Genomic DNA, 19,338 nt, shown 5'->3' on the forward strand with positions numbered 1-19,338 from the left:
TAATCACACAGTGAGATCTGTTGTTGCCGGCCTAGTTCATTTTTTGATGAGAGCGTTTAGCTACAGCTGGATACAGGACTGTTTGTCAAAGTGAAAATGTGTTAATAAAGTTGGCACAGACGGGAGGTTCAGTCTCGAGCTGTCAGACCAGAATATCGAGCATAAAGAGGTCAAGGGTTAAACTCTGGCCTTTTAAAACTAGATTGTATTGTATGTGGAGCAATTTAGCCATTACTGCAGGTAGGCATACAATGAAAATTACTTAGAGAATGTCTCATTTTTCGCTCGGCTAATCAGATAACCGTCAAAATGTCTTTATATTTGGCTGTTACTAGCTAGCTGTTAGCTACGCTAAAGCTAGCAAAGCTAATAAAAGTCAGCAGTATGATTTAATAATTTACAATAAAACACTCAAAATACAAAAAAAAAATATTTTTAATAAGGCTTGGTTCAGCTGGTAGGCTCTTATGTTCGCTGTCTTTTGTGAATTCTTTTGTTAAATGCTAAAGTGAAATCAGAAATATGGAAAACTATATTAAATCTCAATCCTCTGCTGTTTTTATGCCTGCAAGAGATTATAGTGGGGATTTTTTTAATCCTTCATAAAGTCTGAATCCATGAACCGTTTAATTATGGTGAACATCATTAAAAAGCTTGATTTTTGCATCTGAGGTTATGAGAGAAAAATAAAAAAGGTGATAAACCCTTTGCCTAGTCTTTGCCACAGACCAAAGCCAATCCTCAAAAGCAAATACTTCTTGCCTGCCGCAACTATAAGCTTTTTATCTCATTCAGCCTCCAAGTACATTTCTTCCACTTAGCTATATTGAAAATACTTTTCTTCTATATTTATTGGTTGTATCTCTGGCTTGTTTTTTTCTTAGAGCCAGATGTCCCTAATCAAGTGACCGCATGACTGATTGACTTTACATTCAAATGTGTGATTGCCTGCGTTATCTGTCGACATGTTGGACTCCAATGACTGCATCTTGTCCCTGGACAGTTTATTTTTTGAAAAACCAATTGTCCACAAAGTGTAAGTATAGAGAGATATGCCACACCATTACGCGCTTGTCGTCCCCTCTCAGCTGAATTAATGTCTTTCGTTTTGGATCATGTTTGACAGAAAGCCACTGCACCAGGAGCCCAGTCCATGGCAGCTGGAAGCACCTCCATCTCTTGCTCATATCCCAGCCACTCAGGATATGCAGGAGGAGGCAGAGTCTCTCTCTACCCTATACAGTATGTTGTGCTCTGGATTAGGGTGAATTCCTTTTCACTTGACTTGAGTAAACTGCTCAGTATCTGGCCTATTGAAGCCTTGCTAAATTTAACTGTGTGACTCACTGACACAATGGCTAGAATAGGCTTGAAACCTTTCCTAATTTTTCTTGACTTGCGTAAACAAACCAGGATTTGAGTCTCGTGCTATATTCTCGTAATCATTATTATGAGTGGAATTTCAGGCTGTAAATATTTTAATCTCATTGAAGCAGTGAAACAACCTTAATTTTGAGAGTCACACTAATTAAAAGCACCAAATTATGTCTACCAGCAACCTCATTTGATTGAATTCTCTCTTTCTCTTCAATATTACTCAACAGGTTTCTCACAGAAGCCCAAGAAGTTCCGCCCTCCTTATAAAGAATCTGCAGGCCTTAAGGTTTTACCAACAAAAATCAACTGCTGGTACAGTTTTAACAATGATGAGAAAAAGACTGAAGTTACTGAAGGTGGTACTAGCAGCAGCACCATCAGGTGTGGCAGCCTTTGGGGAGGTGAAGGGTTCAGGGATTACTCTCAGGGATGCTGTCAGAGTGGCAGAGGTGGAGATGAAACCCCGCAGGACTCTGGTCGTACAGGAGTCCACACTTGTTTGGCTCGAGATTGCACCAAAAGCCCACCTTTACGGAGAAGGCAAGTGTCAATTATTCATCAAAATAACACTGAATGAAGGTTAAATGAACACTTGTGTGTGCACATTGGTTTTAGATGTTGTTACTCTAGTACATATTTTGAATTTGAATGAAATTTGCACTTAAAAGTAGTACAACTGCCTGTGTTGAACAGCAAATGGTTGACATGTGAACATATGTGGCCATAAAAAGAAGGTCAACAAACTGTTTTTGTTCTTGTTGGCAGATGCAGAGCAGCATTTAAGCACATTTAACTGGATCAAAGTTATTTATTATAAAAAAACAACCCACAATTTTGTTTTTTAGATTTGTAATGTGCCTTTACCTACTCTTCAAAATGTTGCAATATGTGATACACAGCCTACTGTGAAGAGGTGGACAGAAGAACATAAGAAGATGTTAAACCATCCTCTCTGTTAGCCCTGTCTTCAGGGGTCTAAATGCCTGGCCCTCTTCCAATAAACAACAACATTGCTGCAACAACAATAGCAACAACAATAGTCTTTCCTCTGTCCTTCTACCCTCTTTCCCTTTCATTCTTTATTCCCTCGTCCCTCCCAAAACAGGTTGTTCAAGATTCAGGCGCTGACCAGTGGAGGTGACTCGTCAAACACAGATGACCTCAGTGGCAGTGGCAGCAGCAGCCAGACAACATCCAGACTTCAAACTTTTCTCAGTCAGGTTACCATGACGACAGTGCCTCCTCCTTTTCAGCAGCCACAGGCGACAGTTGGCCACGCAGCTCCTCCTTTCCCCTCCAAGCCCCCTCTCTCACCCCCTCCTTTGGGCTCATCTGCAGCGAGTGGCCAACCCCCGCAGCAGGCGCCACATGCAGAGATGCAGGACAAGGGCACAAAGAGAGCTTTCGTTCCACCCATGATGCCTCAGCCGCTCCACATACAAGGTGTTACACTACACTGACACAGTCAGAGACAGGCGCTGTGCTCACTCTCTAAGACTGTTTTACCAAATGCTACCCGCATACCTTCTGAAGTGTTGCAGCTAATGAGTATGCCCATGTCTAGCCCTGGCAGCAGCTGCCACAATGTGTTTGGGTGTGATGAGGTGAAATGAGGTGAGCTTCCCCCGTTGACTGTTCTGTTGTAATAAAACATACTGGTCACTAGGTGGTGAACAGTAGAAGAAGTAGACAGTAATAATAGAGACCCTTTCAACTCCTTGTGGCCAACAAGCAAGATTGTGTCCTGCAGCAACAGAATCCCTTAATGTTATATTTTTTAAAGTTCCATATGAAATTGAAGGTGGAATTTAAATGTGGCAGAAAATTACAGTGATGTTGTTTGTATTATTCACATATTAGGGTCTTCTGGGTCTGGAGTTTTGCGACCAGTTTCTGAAATCCGTATCCTTTTTGTTGTTGTGTGAATCAACGCAAGTTAAAATTGTTAGACAGCTTTTGAATTGTGCTTGAATGCTTTGAATGTGATTTCATGTGAAGTGGTTGGATTTCCTGACACATGCTTTACAGCAGTTAGGTTCAGATCCGTCTTCAACGAGTTCCCCTTTTTCAATTATGTTCAGTCCAAAGCTCTCGATGATGTAAGCATTTTTAGAAAAAACTGTAAAGCGAGAATGCTGAGCAATGTTAATAACAAATAGTTTTCACCATCTTGTCACAACCTGTCAAAATGAACTGTGTCTGGGGGTGTCTCTACATCTGTCTTTGGTTTGTTCACAGGTGCTTTACACAAGTAAGAACTTTGTGGCATGTGCTCCCACTGGATCTGGTAAAACAGTGCTGTTTGAGTTGGCAATTATTCGCCTGCTAATGGAGACACCAGAGCCCTGGAAAGACGTCAAAGCTGTGTACAGTGAGTGTACAATATTATTGGACATAAGCTCTTAAATACCACTACAGAACCAGTCTGAAGAGACTGGACCTAAAATAATTTTGTTCACTCACAGCTTGAGCTGCTACATATTGTCAGGGCAAGCAAGGGCAAACAGTGCTTTGATATGACACTCCTGACTGTAATTACACACTTTGTGCTTTGAACATTTTTTTCTCAAGACTCGCTCATGTATGTAATTTCCAGCATGTTGTGATTTTTCATTGAATTATAGGTTTTGGATATTTCTGAGAAACAGACACGTTCTAAAAAGACTCATTGTTTGTTCTCACCAGTGGCCCCGATCAAAGCTCTCTGCAGTCAGTGTTTTGAGAGCTGGAAGAAGAAGTTTGGTCCTCTGGGTTTGAACTGCAAGGAGCTGACTGGTGACACAGAGATTGATGACTTCTTTGAGATTCAGGACTCCCACATCATTCTGACCACACCTGTGTGTGTCACTATGCAGCATCTCAATTACACAAGTGCAGCAAAAATTTAGGGATAGGGAAAGATACGGTGCAATAAGAAAAATCTCATCTAAAGTCTTATTTTTATACATAATACAATATGCATATATTATTATGCGTCCATGCAGTAACATATATGTATTTCCCTAGGAAAAATGGGACAGCATGACAAGAAAATGGAAGGATAACTGTTTGTTGCAGCTAGTCAGGCTCTTCCTTATTGATGAGGTCAGTGTGTTTGCCATATATTTTGCTTATGGAGCTGTTTTTAAATGTTAATAGTACCTCATAATCTGACTGCATAGTGGTAAACGTACACTGAGCGGGATGGCACATATTTAGCCTCTGCCCTCAGCACTTTATTTTACTTGAGGTTAGCCATTAAAAAATTATAGCACATCTTGTTCCCGGTGTATGTGGTGTATGAGAGTGCACACAAACCTGCCCACTTCTTTGAGAGATAACTCACTGGTGTTTATAATAATATATGATGATAAAAGATTGGTTAACTTAATTTTATCAGCTTACCAACACCCACTTTGAGTTGTTTCTGTAAGATACAAAATGTTGTTCCTCCAGGTGCATGTTGTTAAAGATACAACTCGTGGGGCCACCCTGGAAGTGGTGGTGAGCAGGATGAAGGCAGTACACACCTACAGGACGTCACAGAATCCAGAGGCAGGCATCTCTATGAGATTCGTGGCTGCATCAGCCACCATACCGAATATATCAGATGTAAGTGCCTGAGAAAGAGAGTCAGTCACCACTTTCTGCTGTATCTGTTTGCTCTTATCTGTGGTGTAAATCAGTAGCCTGAACTGGCTGCATGTTGTTAGATAGCAGACTGGCTGTCAAATGAGGGCGTCCAGGCCACATATCTGGATATGGATGAGAGCCACCGTCCAGTGAAGCTGAGGAAGGTGGTGCTTGGATTTCCATGCAGTCCAAACCAAACTGAATTCAAGTTTGACTTGTCACTCAACTACAAGATGGCCAACATAATACAGACTTACTCTGACCAGAAGCCTGCTCTAGTGGTGAGAGATCAGGTCAAGCTGTATGTTTTGTTTTAGCATGTTTTAGATTTCTTTTTTAAATTAGGTTATAAGTGTACGAAGAATTGATGTCAATCGTGAATTAGCTTGCCTCATTATGAGATAATTATGTTTCCCTGTAGTTTTGCTCTACAAGGAAAGGAGCCCAGCAATCAGCTGCAGTTCTGGCCAAGGATGCTCGATTCATAATGAGCATTGACCACAAGCAAAGGTATCAGGCTTCCTTACCAGTGGTGGCATGTTCATGCATAGGCAACTTCACATCAAAATATTTTGATACATTCAGCTTCACATATGTCATTTAAAAGTTTTTCTGCTGGACATGTGTGATCTTTTTGACTCTGCAGGTTGATGAAGTATGCAAACTCTATTCTAGATACCAAGCTGAGAGGTGAGGCCTCTGGACAACTTTTTAACACTCTTGAAACTCATTATCACACATGTACAGGGTATTCATTATTTAATACACACTATACTGTGTCGCCAAGTGTGGATAGGCACATACTTTTTTATGATTGTTGCTTTGGAGCTTTCAATACTGGGATTTGCCCTTTAGTTTCACTTACATTAACTTTTGTTGCTATAGTGAGACAACTTTGTAGTTTGTTTCAACATCTGTTGCCTCTGTGCAGAAAATGAAGTCCACAAAGAAATAGTGTTCTGAGTTTGGCATTCAAGAACTTTACACAGTACCATTCAGCATCACTGTCACGGCGTGGGGGTGAACCCGAGCAGAGAGCACACAGACGAGGGACTGAGGAAAGAACAAAGGTGGATTTTATTGTTTAAGCAGAAGTTCAGGGAGTGCTGGACGGGGTGGGAAAACTGATGTCTGGAGTAACTGAACTAAACGGGGAGGGTGGGGGGTGACTGTACCAGGAACCGGCGGCCCGGTTGGCGTCCTCCATGGTGGGGGTAGGTAGGCGGCAGAGAGCGGGCAGGAGAGCCTCGTTCCAGGGGGGGCGACAGGCGGGGTGTTTCCCAGAGCCGAGGGGGGCACACAGCAGGCAGAGACCCTCCACGACAAGTAGGGGATCCAGGAGCAGGCAACAGGTTCAAGGTGAGGGAGGGAGGAGGTCTGGTCAGGGCTGGATCCAGAGTGCAGGAGATGGGGGGGCAGAACAGGTGGGACTGGGCAGCTGGGTCAGCAGAATGCGTGAGCAGAGTTTACTATCTGGCAGGGTGTGGCGTGTGCAGCCAGCTTTTATGGTGGAGATGATCAGCAGGTGTGCTGCACCGCAGCTGCCAGGAGTTCCGCTGATGAGTGATTGGTGATGAACAACAGCTGGACAGAGCAGGAAGGTGGAGAGAGGAATAGGAGGAAGGAGGGGGAGAGGGAGGATGAGGAAGGTCAGGTGGAGGCTGAAGCTGGGACAGAGGAGGGAGCCCTGACAATCACTGCTTCTCTATCGCCCTTATGGCTGCAGCCAGCTTCAAAACAGTTGTAGAAAATGTTTCTATATGTATATAAATCTCCAGGATTAGATGCTCAGTAGTAACATAAAGTTGTGTTGTACAAGTGTCTGCATATTCTTGGCAGTTGTGCAGTTTGTTGGGTGCTGGGCAAAAAGCATAAAGCTTGTTTTATATTCAGAACAACTATTTTGTTGCTTTGTATACAATTGTTTTAAACTTTGATCCAACCAAATAAGCTTGTAGCCATTTAGGTCCAGACCCAATCAGAAAGCGTATATTAGTTTGTCAAATGCATAACAACTTTATGTTGTGTTTGTGGTCTAGATCTGATGATGTTAGGGGTTGGTTACCACCACGCAGGAGTTGCCTTGTCTGATAGGAAGCTGATAGAAGAGGCCTTCACTCTGGGAGACCTACCTGTCCTCTGTAAGGCATAAATATGCATTGTAAAATAATATGTGACCAGGGAGACGTGCAACATGATCCTCTCTTTCATTTTCTTTGCAACAGTGCAGACAAAAACAGGAAAGACAAGTATCACAGGTTGCAACAGTGTTTTATCTGTATTATTTTGACACAGTGCCAGATCCAAGATTTGTAACCACAATATTCCATCCATTATCTATACACCGCTTAATCCTCACTAGGGTCGCTGGGGGTGCTGGAGCCTATCCCAGCTGACTCAGGCGAAGGCAGGGGACACCCTAGACAGGTCGCCAGTCTGTCGCAGGGCCACATACAAAGACAAACAAGCACTCTCACATTCACACCTACGGGCAATTTAGAATAATCAATTAACCTCAGCATGTTTTTGGACTGTGGGAGGAAGCCAGAGTACCCGGAGAAAACCCACACATGCACAGGGAGAACATGCAAACTCCATGCAGAAAGATCCCGGGAAAGCCGGGACGCGAACCAGGGACCTTCTTGCTGCAAGGCGAAAGTGCTAACCACTACGCCACTGTGCAGCCAACCACAATATTGTGTGAAATATAATCTAATCAATACAAATGTAATATTTACAAAATATATGGAAATAATAATATACCTATACTAAATGCTATTTGTTTATGTAACATATGAATTAAAATGGTGTGTGGCCCATTTTGTAAGATGCTGATGTGCAATAGTTTCCTAACTGTCATCATAAATAACGAGACTGTGAAACTTCTAATTTGACAGCTGCATCATAAAATGCAATATTTTTTATATTAGCAATAAAGATAATACTGGATTAACTGATATCTATTGATACTGATTGTATAGCAACTTATTGGTGCATCTGTACCACTTACCTTGGTTCTGAACCTGCACAATTTAAAGCCTATGGATTAACTCACTGCACAATGCAAGAACACAAAAATACAGAAAGACACAATCAATAGCATTCAATTTAAAAAAAACTTCTTGGTAAAGTGTAAAATCAGATTTGCATTGATATAGAAGCTGAATTTTGTATTTGTGGTCTGATTTCTACTCTCCCAGTTACTACCAGGACTTTGGCCATGGGGGTAAACCTGCCAGCTCACTTGGTGGTGATCAAGTCCACCATGCAGTATGTCTCAGGCTCCTGTGAGGAGTACAGTGAAGCGGACCTGCTGCAGATGATAGGACGGGCTGGAAGACCACAGGTACTAACAAAATTGGACCACAAAAAGGCACATCTGTGTTTATTGTTTTGCTACAGTGCAGAGATGCATGATTGCAAATATTTAGACTTTAAAATATACAAATTCATATCATTGCCTTTGATTATTTCCTCCTGTAGTTTGACACGTCAGCCACCGCAGTGATCATGACCAAGATTCAAACCCGAGACAAGTACATGCAACTCATGAACGGGGCAGAAATCATTGAGAGCAGGTATTATAGATAGCAACTGTGTTCTGTCTTTATTTCACTTCTGTATTCTCAGTCTTCCGGTTTCTCTCATTCTCACATGCAAATACATGCAGGAGAGAGAGACATTGCGCTGTGCTACATGAGATAACTGTATACTTCTTTTATCCAGCTTACACAGTCACCTGGTGGAGCACCTGAATGCTGAGATTGTTCTCCAAACCATCAGTGATGTCAACATGGCTCTGGACTGGATCCGTTCCACCTTCCTCTACATCAGAGCCCTGAAAAACCCCACACACTACGGTCAGAGTCCAAAACACAAATAATCTGTCAGAATTAGTGGCTGCCTTCTATACCACTGTTAAATAGTCAGTTTGTTTTAATTTCGTTTCAGGTTTCTCTCCGAATTTAGACAGATATGGTATTGAAGGAAAATTGCAAGGTGGGCATTAACACTTATTTAAGCTACTCTACCAAGCTGTGTACTTAGTTGTAATAATTATGCACACAGATAATGCTATTCCACTGTTGCTTCTGTTGTTTATTCTGTCCTGCTTAGAACTGTGTCTAAAAAACCTCAACTCTCTGTCCTCCATTGGTCTGATCGATATGGATGAGGATATCAACATCAAACCAACAGGTAGAGATTCAGGTGGTTTAAATTGTTGGGAGTTTTACATATGCAGTAACATGAATGAAGTTTCCACAACTAACAGCTACAATTAATGGCCCTTTTTAAAGTAAGCTTAATGCTCAAAACATTCAACTGTTAAGCTGTTTGTTTTTGCTTTTCACAGAGGCTGGCAGGCTGATGGCAAGATACTGTGTTGCCTTTGACACCATGAAACAGTTCAGTGAAGTGGCTGGCACTGAGAATCTTTCTGACCTGGTAGGCTTTCATTTGAATGAGAAAGTGTGTCCAAACCTTTCGCTGGTTGTGTATGTCAACATTCTGTGTTCTTACGCTGGAAGTGAGTCTTGACCTTTGCAGTTTCATCTTTGACATTCTGCAGATATGTCTGGCCTGAGGTTCTTCCTCTGTGTCACTCTGTCATATAGACTAAGCTCAGCTGGAATCAGCTGGATCCTTGCAAAAGAAAAAATATAGCAATTAGGAAGCTACACAGTAAAGCACTGAAAAGAAACGAGTTTTCAAATCCAAGGTGTTTGTACTGTGTGTTTAGATCGAGCTGGTGTCAAAGAGCAGAGAGTTCAGCGACATTCAGCTGAGAATGAATGAGAAGAGGCCCTTGAACACTTTGAACAGGGACAAGAACAGGGTTACCATCAGGTCTGACACTTCAACACCATTGAGAACTGCATTTGTCCCATCAGAAACTCTGTTCTTTTCCTTGGAATTGAAAATGTACTATAGCAAAGATATACACAAGCCATTTAATGTATTTTTACAGATTTCCCATTGAAGGAAAGATCAAAACCAATGAGATGAAAGTGAACTGGTAGGTTTAGTCATTCAGTGTATTTCATGTGGCAGAACTGTGTTTGAGTAATGTGTGAATTTTACTCTGGGATTTCCATTTTTGTCATGCACTTTATTATGGACTGTGTGTGATGTGTGTTCATTGCCTTGTAGCTTGATTCAAGCTCAGTTGGGTTCCATCTCAACTCAAGAGTTTGGACTTACACAGGACACAGCAAAGATCTTCAGGAACGGGATGCGCATCAGCAGATGTACGTTGGGAAAATCAGAAATGCCAAAGTGCTCTGTGTCTATACTTTTTACACTTTAATTGTGTTTTGATCCCAATCAGGCCTTTCAGAGTTTCTGACTCAGCGATCCAAGACAGGTTTCTCTGCTGTGCTGAACTCGTTGATCCTGGCTAAGTGCTTTAGAGCCAAGCTTTGGGAAAACTCGCCCTATGTTTCCAAACAGTTGGACAAGATAGGTGGATGCATTACTGTGTTCATACTACATACTAAACAAGACTCATTCTTGCATATTTCCAATTAAATATGATGATTTAATTAATAAGCCAGGTATTTTTTTGTGTTAGATGTATATCCAGCTAATCATTTCATAATAACATGCTCTGTCTCAGGCCAGTTCCTGTCTACTGCCATGGTGAACAGCGGACTGACCACTTTCAGCAAAATAGAACAAACCAATGGCAGAGAGCTTGAGCTGGTCAGTCTGTCTCTCTTTAGTAGGCCAACGTGTTTGATTTAACCACGCAGTGGGCTATTTAGTGGTAATGTAGACACCAGGCTTTGATGTTAGTGTAGTGAGGGCTGGTGGCAGACATGGGTTTTACTCACATGTGTTATTTTGGTTATCATCTATACCATGTGCTTGTGATTTCAACCTTTTAATGGTTCAGGAAGAAGTTTCACCACACTAAACCTTTGCTAAGAGCTATTTTTACCTCTGCACTATGTCACTCCTTCCTTAATACTGTTTAAGGTAGTTGTAAAATTTTCAAAAACTGTATGCCGATTGTTGATTCTGCTGATTCATAATCACTTAGTTGATCATAAGCTACGCACATTTTTAAAAATTCTGTGTTGATAACTTCAGCCCTGCCTGCATACAAGATAAAAAAATAACTATATAAAGCATTTTAATGTAATGTTTGCTAAGTGTTTCTCCTCATACAGATTCTCAACAGGCATCCACCGTTTGGAAACCAAATCAGAGAATCTGTCATCCATCTCCCGAAGTATGAAGTTACTCTGGAGCAGGTAAATGGCACAAAGCTTTAGTATTAAAAAGACAAGCAGTTTGTATGTGCCACATAGATTTTTAATTTATGTTAGTCAGAGTCCTAAGCTATTATTTGATGTTTGGCTCAAGTGGGTATCTGCGATTTTTTTTATTCAATTCTCTTTCCATTATCTGTTAGTGGAAGAATGAACAAGAAACACAAAATTAGCATAAAGATTGTTCAGGTATTTAAAAAAAATAAAAACAGAAAAACATAGACAACAAATGTGTTCCAGATGCATATTTACACAAAGCTTTTTGCTCTTAACAATTTTTTGCCTCTGTTTCCACAAGAGCTCCAATTGTCAGTCTGATGTGAATATGACTATGAGGGGTACCGAAAAAATAAATAGCATTCTTCCAGCTAAACTCTCTCTGAAGAGCTGTCTTTTACCCTCTGGTTCCCATTTAGTTTTAACATTGAATGCATTTTTTATGTAAGTTGCAGAAGACTGCGGTAGTTTTGAAGCAGCCTTTTTATAAGGTTCATGTACGTGAGCCTCTATAAGGATCTGAAGGGTAGATTTTCTACTTAACCTATTTATTTTATAGTCAATATAACCTCTAGTTTATTTATGTCTAAATTGGCCTTGAATCTGCAAGCTGAATGTATCTTTGAGTTGCTGGAAGCCTGATCTTAGCTTATAAACTGTGGAATTCTGTGAGCACATTGGAGACCCAATCTTTACATTGTTTGTCATTAATATCTGTGTCATTTGAAAATTATTATAAAATTTCATCTGCTTTCCTCTAATTGAACAATTTTAAGTTTTATTCTACATCTATGGGGAAGTAAAGCTCAGCTAATCTTAGGGATGTTTCTCTAAAGCTGTTGTTGTGTTTTGTAGCTGCCGCGTTACAGCGGTGCCACAGCGGAGATTATGGTGAGAGTGAACCTGAAAAACCAAGCGCAGCTGCTGTCAAAGAGAACAGCTCGAGACCACCACTATGTCTCTCTGATCATCGGAGACTCTGACAACACTGTCGTCTTTTTGCAGAAACTCACGTGAGGAAAATGAAATTGTGTCATAGGCTCCCAGGAATTTTGTATTGTTTTTTTTTTCACTTAAAATCAGAACACAGACTTTCTTTTACTACTGTATAAGAGAAGACAGAATCTAATTTAAGACATTGATTTTCAGTCAGCGTCCTGTTGTTTGTCTTCTAGAGACTTCATGCTGCTGAAGTGTGGTAGCTGGTCGAAGAAGATTGATGTGGCAAAAGCCTCTAAAGGAGAGGAGATCAGTGTCAATCTGATCAGCTCAGAATATGGTAAATAATGGAAATACCTTTACAGTGTACCACAGAAATGTATACATGTCTTCTATGTTGTCTATTTTATAGAGGGGATCCACAAAATGCAGTGTGTTTAGTACATAAGGTTTCATTTTTTGAATAGAAGTAACAGTTCACCCTGCCTTTTTTTTCAGCAGTTGTTGTGAGATGCCTCACTGCTGCTGGCCTGAGAATACAGTCATGTGTCAGGTTGATTTTGTTTTAAAGCAGTACTTTTTTATATATATAAACCTGAGAAACAAGTTTAAGTGTGCCAGTCTAAATGATGCAAATGTTCAGTTATTATATTTTTCTAAAGCTAAATATTGTACTACTTGGAGAATTGAAAAAAGGAGCCTGTCATTTTTGCTGTGCTGACATTAAAATTGACCGAATCGAACCCATCAAGTAGAATTGATAGAGTGGTTACACTATGCACATCTAATCTATAGACTCTTATACAGAACTGAGTATATATTCTACTTAAGAACTACATTTACTGAGCATTTTAGCCTTTTCTTCCTCTATAGTGGGCCTGGACATTCAGCAGAAGTTTACTGTGCACTACTTTGAAGCCAGGAGGTTTGGGACTGAAAATCCATACAATAAAACACACATTCTTGCTGGACAGAGACCACAGCAGCCTGAGCTGAAACCACCGTCTACAAATCAGGCTGTGGCTCAGAAGGAAAACGCCACATGTGCTAAAGACCAAGGTTGCCACGTAGTAGCTTTGTTGTGGATGATTTTGTTGATGCCTAAATATGAAATTGTTTCTATCCATATAGTATTTCTTCAATAGCAGATTTTTGTTTGACGTGTGTTTTTTCCTCTCCTTGCAATCAGATTCAGGCAGTAAGAGACAGTGCAACCACTTCTGCAAGAATAAGAGTCTCTGTGGGCATGACTGTTGTAAGTATAGTAACACATCTTTCCCTGTGCATTTGTCATTTATACATTTCTGTGTCAACCGGTGCCTGTTAAAAATACAATCGTCCCAGTCCAGTTTGTCAGTCAGAGTATTTTTGCGTCTCCTCCAAAGGTAAAGTCGGAGTATCTGTGGCTAAGAAGAGGTCAGCGATACAGGAGTCCAGTTTCTCCACCTATTTGCAAGACCTGAGGATCAGATCTGACACTCTGATGCAGACTCCTGTGAAACGACTCAAGGTGAGCAAGAAAACAGCTGGGATTTTTTTAAGGCTGTATTTTCTTTCAGTATTGCTGAAGTTGTCTTGTATATAATCAGGCAGATGCCAGAGTTATTCCAGCATAGAGCACTATTTGATGACACCTTCTGAGGACTTTAAGCCAGCACTGAAGGAAAATCACCAAAACCAAAACCATGAGAATAGAATACAAATTAATTTCAGTTTTTGTTTCAGTTCTTTGTTAATTGTCGTTTCATTGACTCAAGCAGAATAGACATTTTTGCTCATGAAATGGTCAGAAATAACTGCTTAATGCATAGATTTATTTCAAATAAGGACACACACTCTCATTGCTTTTACTGCATGCATGTCAATACTGCTTCATGCTGTTTGTAGTCCTCCACCAGACAGGAAAAACCCTGACAGCACAGATGAATATTATGCAAAGGGCACATATGAAAGATTTTTTTCGTCCAAAAACACTTCATATTAAATCTGCAGAAGCTGATGAGTCACTGTCAAGTCAGCAATGGTTGAACGAAGACTGAAAGAAATGTCAGTAATATAAAGGGGACTTGGTTTATAGCAAAGAAAAATATGAAATACACCCAGTAACTGATAACATATTAGATATATATTAAACACGTTTTGACAGAAAATGTATTAAGTTTGTGCTTGACGTAATGTATTTACCTTGCACTTTAACAAGGCTATTTATACTAAATATTTATAGTTATATTTTATTCATGTAAAAGATGCAAATTAGATACAACATGTACACTTCTAAGCTCATTCTGTGTAATATTCAAGATGCAGTGATTATACTGTACATACAAATGTCCAAGCTACATGTGCCTTGTTTATAAACATACTAGTGTACCAAATGTGTATGGCAATATAATCTTTGTGACTAAGAAACATATCCTCTGCACATTAAGTGTCAATCTTTATTTCCTCAGATGAAAATGAGTGAGGAGCCCACGTCCATCAGCATGCAGGAGTTTGCTTACAAACCCAAACAGATGCTTCCTCCTGTTTCCCGGTATTCACAGTTTATGCTGATGTTTTAGATTTTCATCTGACTCTTAAGTGCAGACTTCAGAATAGAGGTCTGAACAACTGCTCCAATCAGAAATATTCATATCCTGTTCATATCCTGATCTGAAGGTATGGAGGAAGTAATTGTAAAGCCTCGCCAAGACCTCACGCTGCGACTGACCTGAAAGATGAAGACTGTGCTCAACTGCCAGACATAATTTGTCTGGATGACCTTGACAGAGGTGAGCAAGTAGCATAAAGAGGACGACTCTACTCCACACATTTAGCATCTTATTATTCACATCATATTCTACTGTCTGTCATCATTAGCTACGCTCTCTCTCTCTTTGTCTTTTTAAGGTGATGACGACTATGTGGACGACATGCACAACATAGTGGGAGAGAATATCCAAATTCCTGTTTCATCCAGCGCTCACTATCAAAGTACTTTAAGCTAAATTGTTTCAGTTACACTAATCAACAGACAGACCCTCCCGGTGGTTTGCGTGCTTCAGCTTAAAAACCACAAAACTCATATGATTGCACTCTGACAGTTGACATTCAATATGGGTTTTGATGTCCTAGCTGTGGTTTTCAACTGATGCGTGTAAATTACCGGTACATCTTGCTGGAATTTACATGTACAGGCTAATACAGTACTTTTATAAGCTGGGATTTCAGAGAAACAACACCAGGATATAATAAACCAGCAAACACACATTGTGGATTTTATGGATGAAAGATAATCTTTATGTGTTTCATTAAACAGCTTGTTCTTTGACTGAAAACATTTAATTTTGGGGTTAGAGCATCCACAGTAGAGCAAAACAACATGCATCTGACACAAACATGAAAGGTGATGAAATGTTTTAATGTTGATGGATTTCTTACTGCAAGCTAGTTTCAGAAAGTTTATATTACTCTCACTTGAATACAAACAGTGGCAGCCTTGAAGGTAGGACAGTAAATCTGTCTAACATTTGGTTTGGCGTATTTGTGATTTTAGAAGTAAGATGACAAATTTATCCATCTAGAAAAATGAGTTTGTATCTATGCAAGTCTCATGAAAGCATACAATGTAGTAATATTTGACGGTGTGCTCATCTTTTTTTAAATGTATTTGTCTTCAGGTTCCTCGGTGTGGATGATTCCAGAAACAAGTGGTGGGAGTCAGAACACTAAACAACATCTAAACCAGATCAATACCACCAGCTCAGCTTACTCACAGAGGTCCACCACTGTGTCGGAGGAACAAGCTTCATCCTTCCAAATACCAACTGTCAGCTTTGACCTTGGAAACGAATGGGACGACTGGGGAGACTTTGATGACGAGAACTTGGTGCATGCCAGCGAGACCTCATTGGCCTCTTGTGCGACTAATGCCAGACCTCCGATCCTGCAGAGTGTAGAGTACAACCTTTCAGGTAGAGTGAAGCCCAAGCATTATTTAATTCAGGGGAAAGAGGAAGGAAATCAATCTGTGTATTGCCAGCTTTCCCCATGTCTCATTATGACTTCAGTCCAACACTGATACAGTCATTATCTTTGCATTAACGACCACATGCATGATCATGTGGGATTATCCCACCACTGTTGTAGTTTTGATAAGGAGACATACTGTATGTTTTTTATGTGCAGGCTATGCTACTGCACCAGCGCCAGTGTTTCTCAGTTGCTCACAGGCCAAACCCTGTATTAGCATGGTCAATACACCACTTAGGTAAGGCCAGAAAATTATGCACATATTACTCGCAGTTCAAATCACAGAAAATACAGCTGTCCACTAAAGTAACAACGTTTGTCGTATTTTTTGTTTTAGATTGAGTTCAGCAACTGTGAGTCCTGACATCAGGAAACTGGGACCTTCATCAGTCAGTCCGACATTCACACCACAGAAAAGAATCACACTTGACTGGAATAAAAAGGTGTCCAAGTGCGGATGAATGCATGTGTAAATGTCCTTAAGAGTGTGCAGAGTTTGTGGCTAAATTTAAAATTTAAAATCTCATACTTTGACCTTGAGACACCTAGTGTAGTCCATGATCCAGTAATGCAAAAACAATGCTGGTCTTGTAGGGCCTTGTAGCAGTCGCAGTGGTCAGGCATGCCTCATTTAAGTTCTGTGATCCACAGCCTTTAAGCAGTATTTATCATATTATCCCAAGCTTAACTGTCATGTCACTGAAATCAACTCTCACTCTGTTTGAAATTCTTTATAAAGTCTAAACAGTTGGCATATTAGCAAACTTAATTCACTACTCAAGAAAAGCATACACCTACCTCTGGACCGAGGGCCTAATTTCTGTTTTCAGTGTATCGTCATACCGAGGCAATCCTGATTAAAAGCATCTTCTGTTAGTCCAGGACACTGTAATCCACTTCTAATGGCATCTTCACATATGGTTAGGGGTGTGAAAAGCTGCACTGTTTTGCTATTTGTTTTCCAAGGCTGACATGAAAGAGAGGGTTGTTTTGTTTTTTTGTTTTCAACTGTTTTGAAAGAATTGAAAAAATATATTCAAAGCTCAGCTTATATACTGTACAGATATGTTTAACCCAAACATTTATTTAAAAAAAAGTAGTAAGTCAAATTTCTTATTTTCTTGTAGCTGATAGGATTTTCACACTGTGGACAGGAATATTCTGTTAGTTTATTCATAGTACATGAATCCTTTTGTGACATACACCCCCTACCTAGTGTCACTCTTTATTCCATCACCTTTGTCACTGATAACTTCCTTACCTTTTGGTATCTACCAAACCTCTTGATCTCATCACCATTTCGCATTAATTAGCAACTATCTGCAAACTTGACCAGTATTCTTTTCTGTATTTACATATTGTCCCCTCCCAACTGTCTGTCTGACTGTACAAAATGTTCGACTCTTTAAATGTTCTGGTTTGGCTTACCTTCACAGACTCCCGCTCTGTTGTTGGTAACCCCACTGAATACCAGAATACTAATAAACACCGCACTACAGTAAACTTTGTATGCAGACTTTGGGTAAACCTCTTCAACAACAGCAAAAGTTTCTGACTCTGAGGTTAAGCTGCATCAAAGGTGTCTGTACACAGCTTGACCTTTCTGAAATCCTAATCGGTGTACTGTTAGCCATTGAGCTTCATACAGTATGTAATGCTTGTCTCTCTTCCTCTTTGTGCAGAGACCAAACATTTTCAATGAGGAGATCACAGTAAAAATGCCCGAAAATCCCCTCAAAAAGCCTGATGAGACCCTAGTGAATAAAAGACTGGATTTTTTCTCAACAATGAGTATCCCAGTCAGTGCAAGCTCATCTGTCAACAGAAGGTAGTAGAAAATATAAATATAAGGCTTTTATTTTGACTTATTGCAATGCTTTTTAAAAAAGAAAATAATGAAAACAAGTCTGCCGTGTAGCATGAATAATGGATACAATTTTTTTACTTACAATAAATTCTGCTCCAACAGCAAAGAAGAGGAAGCGTTCCTTGGCATATTTGATGGTATATTTTAGAAGAATTTCCGGCATTCTGGCAGGATACGGCTTTCTTAGTGCTGTCTTTCACTTTAACTTTTGAGATTTATATTGCATTTTAAATTGTACTGTTGTACATTCCTGTTCTCATTTATTTATATTGTAAACAAAACAAGTTACGTGAGTTGTAATTATTACTAATGTGGTTGCATTTGTGTATTTATTAATAAAGTCTGTGTTCATTGGATGGTTCAATGCAGTCTTGATGAGTAACTTCTCAACATATAAACTGACTTTTAGTTAAGTTAGAAGTAGTTTTTGGATTGATGCTTGAAAGTACATGTACTCAACTACTATACTCAAGTAAATTTTGAGGTATATGTACTCTTTCTATTTGTTGCCCTCTTAAGTTCAGAGGAAATATTGTGCTTTTACTTACAATTTGTATTTATGTAATTTTTATTTTACTAAGAAAAGGGTGGTTAAGGTTAAGAATCTTTTAAGAGAACATCCTGGTCAAGGCAGGTAGCAATAAAAAGAAACAGATATCAGACATGAAAGAATTTAAGGTTTTTAAATAGACTGTAGCACAAAATAGCAAAAATGTATGTAAGAAGTCAAGGACGATGACCAAGCAGGGCCAGTGTGAGTCAGTCATAACATGAACATTAAAATGTGTCTTCCTCAAAGTCACAAAGTTGCTTTAAATTCGTTTAGAGATAAGCTGTTAGAAATTCAGGTAACTTTGTGCCTGATTCTCAGAATTTAAACAAGCCAATTATTTGGTTAATGAAAGAAAATACTTATTTGTTCAGTATGAATACTTCAACCAACTTCAGTAAAATCCTGCTTCTACATCGCTGCTTGTGTAATAAAGTAATGAAAGAACAAAGGGCACATTTTCCTTCAGACTAACTACATTTCAGTGATAATCTTTACTTTTATTTAAGTAATATTTTCAGTGCAGTACTATTACTCATGGCGAGGTACTTTTTACCCCGTGACATTTGTATTTTAGCTCCAATAAACGATGTAAACATTTAAATTATCGCTGTGATTCAGTACTTCCTGTGTGCTGGGCGGAGGTCGACACCACGTGATTCGTGCTGATGTAACGCGAGATATCCGGCCGTGACGTCATTTTTAGCGCG

At 39.8% G+C, this 19,338-nt stretch overlaps 1 protein-coding gene across 1 annotated transcript; it reads left to right on the top strand.

The window, feature by feature from the left end:
- The first annotated feature begins 126 nt into the window (after positions 1-126).
- Positions 127-18,442, top strand: hfm1 (helicase for meiosis 1). The gene is made up of 40 exons (XM_035953650.2): positions 127-240; positions 885-1,036; positions 1,127-1,242; positions 1,605-1,917; positions 2,483-2,820; positions 3,238-3,279; positions 3,406-3,476; positions 3,616-3,748; positions 4,063-4,214; positions 4,384-4,461; positions 4,813-4,968; positions 5,070-5,270; positions 5,411-5,499; positions 5,636-5,679; positions 7,029-7,130; positions 8,190-8,335; positions 8,473-8,567; positions 8,716-8,849; positions 8,941-8,988; positions 9,106-9,186; positions 9,344-9,435; positions 9,731-9,837; positions 9,959-10,006; positions 10,141-10,238; positions 10,319-10,453; positions 10,607-10,692; positions 11,163-11,246; positions 12,117-12,274; positions 12,437-12,540; positions 13,074-13,259; positions 13,390-13,455; positions 13,586-13,710; positions 14,651-14,733; positions 14,859-14,971; positions 15,090-15,173; positions 15,860-16,153; positions 16,368-16,449; positions 16,549-16,654; positions 17,894-18,039; positions 18,181-18,442. Exons 2-40 carry the CDS (start codon positions 966-968, stop codon positions 18,224-18,226), a joined length of 4,653 nt encoding a protein of 1,550 aa, XP_035809543.2. The 5' UTR covers positions 127-240; positions 885-965; the 3' UTR covers positions 18,227-18,442.
- The last annotated feature ends 896 nt before the right edge of the window (positions 18,443-19,338 follow it).

Source organism: Amphiprion ocellaris, chromosome 10 (assembly GCF_022539595.1).
Source record: "Amphiprion ocellaris isolate individual 3 ecotype Okinawa chromosome 10, ASM2253959v1, whole genome shotgun sequence".
NCBI lineage: Eukaryota > Metazoa > Chordata > Actinopteri > Pomacentridae > Amphiprion > Amphiprion ocellaris.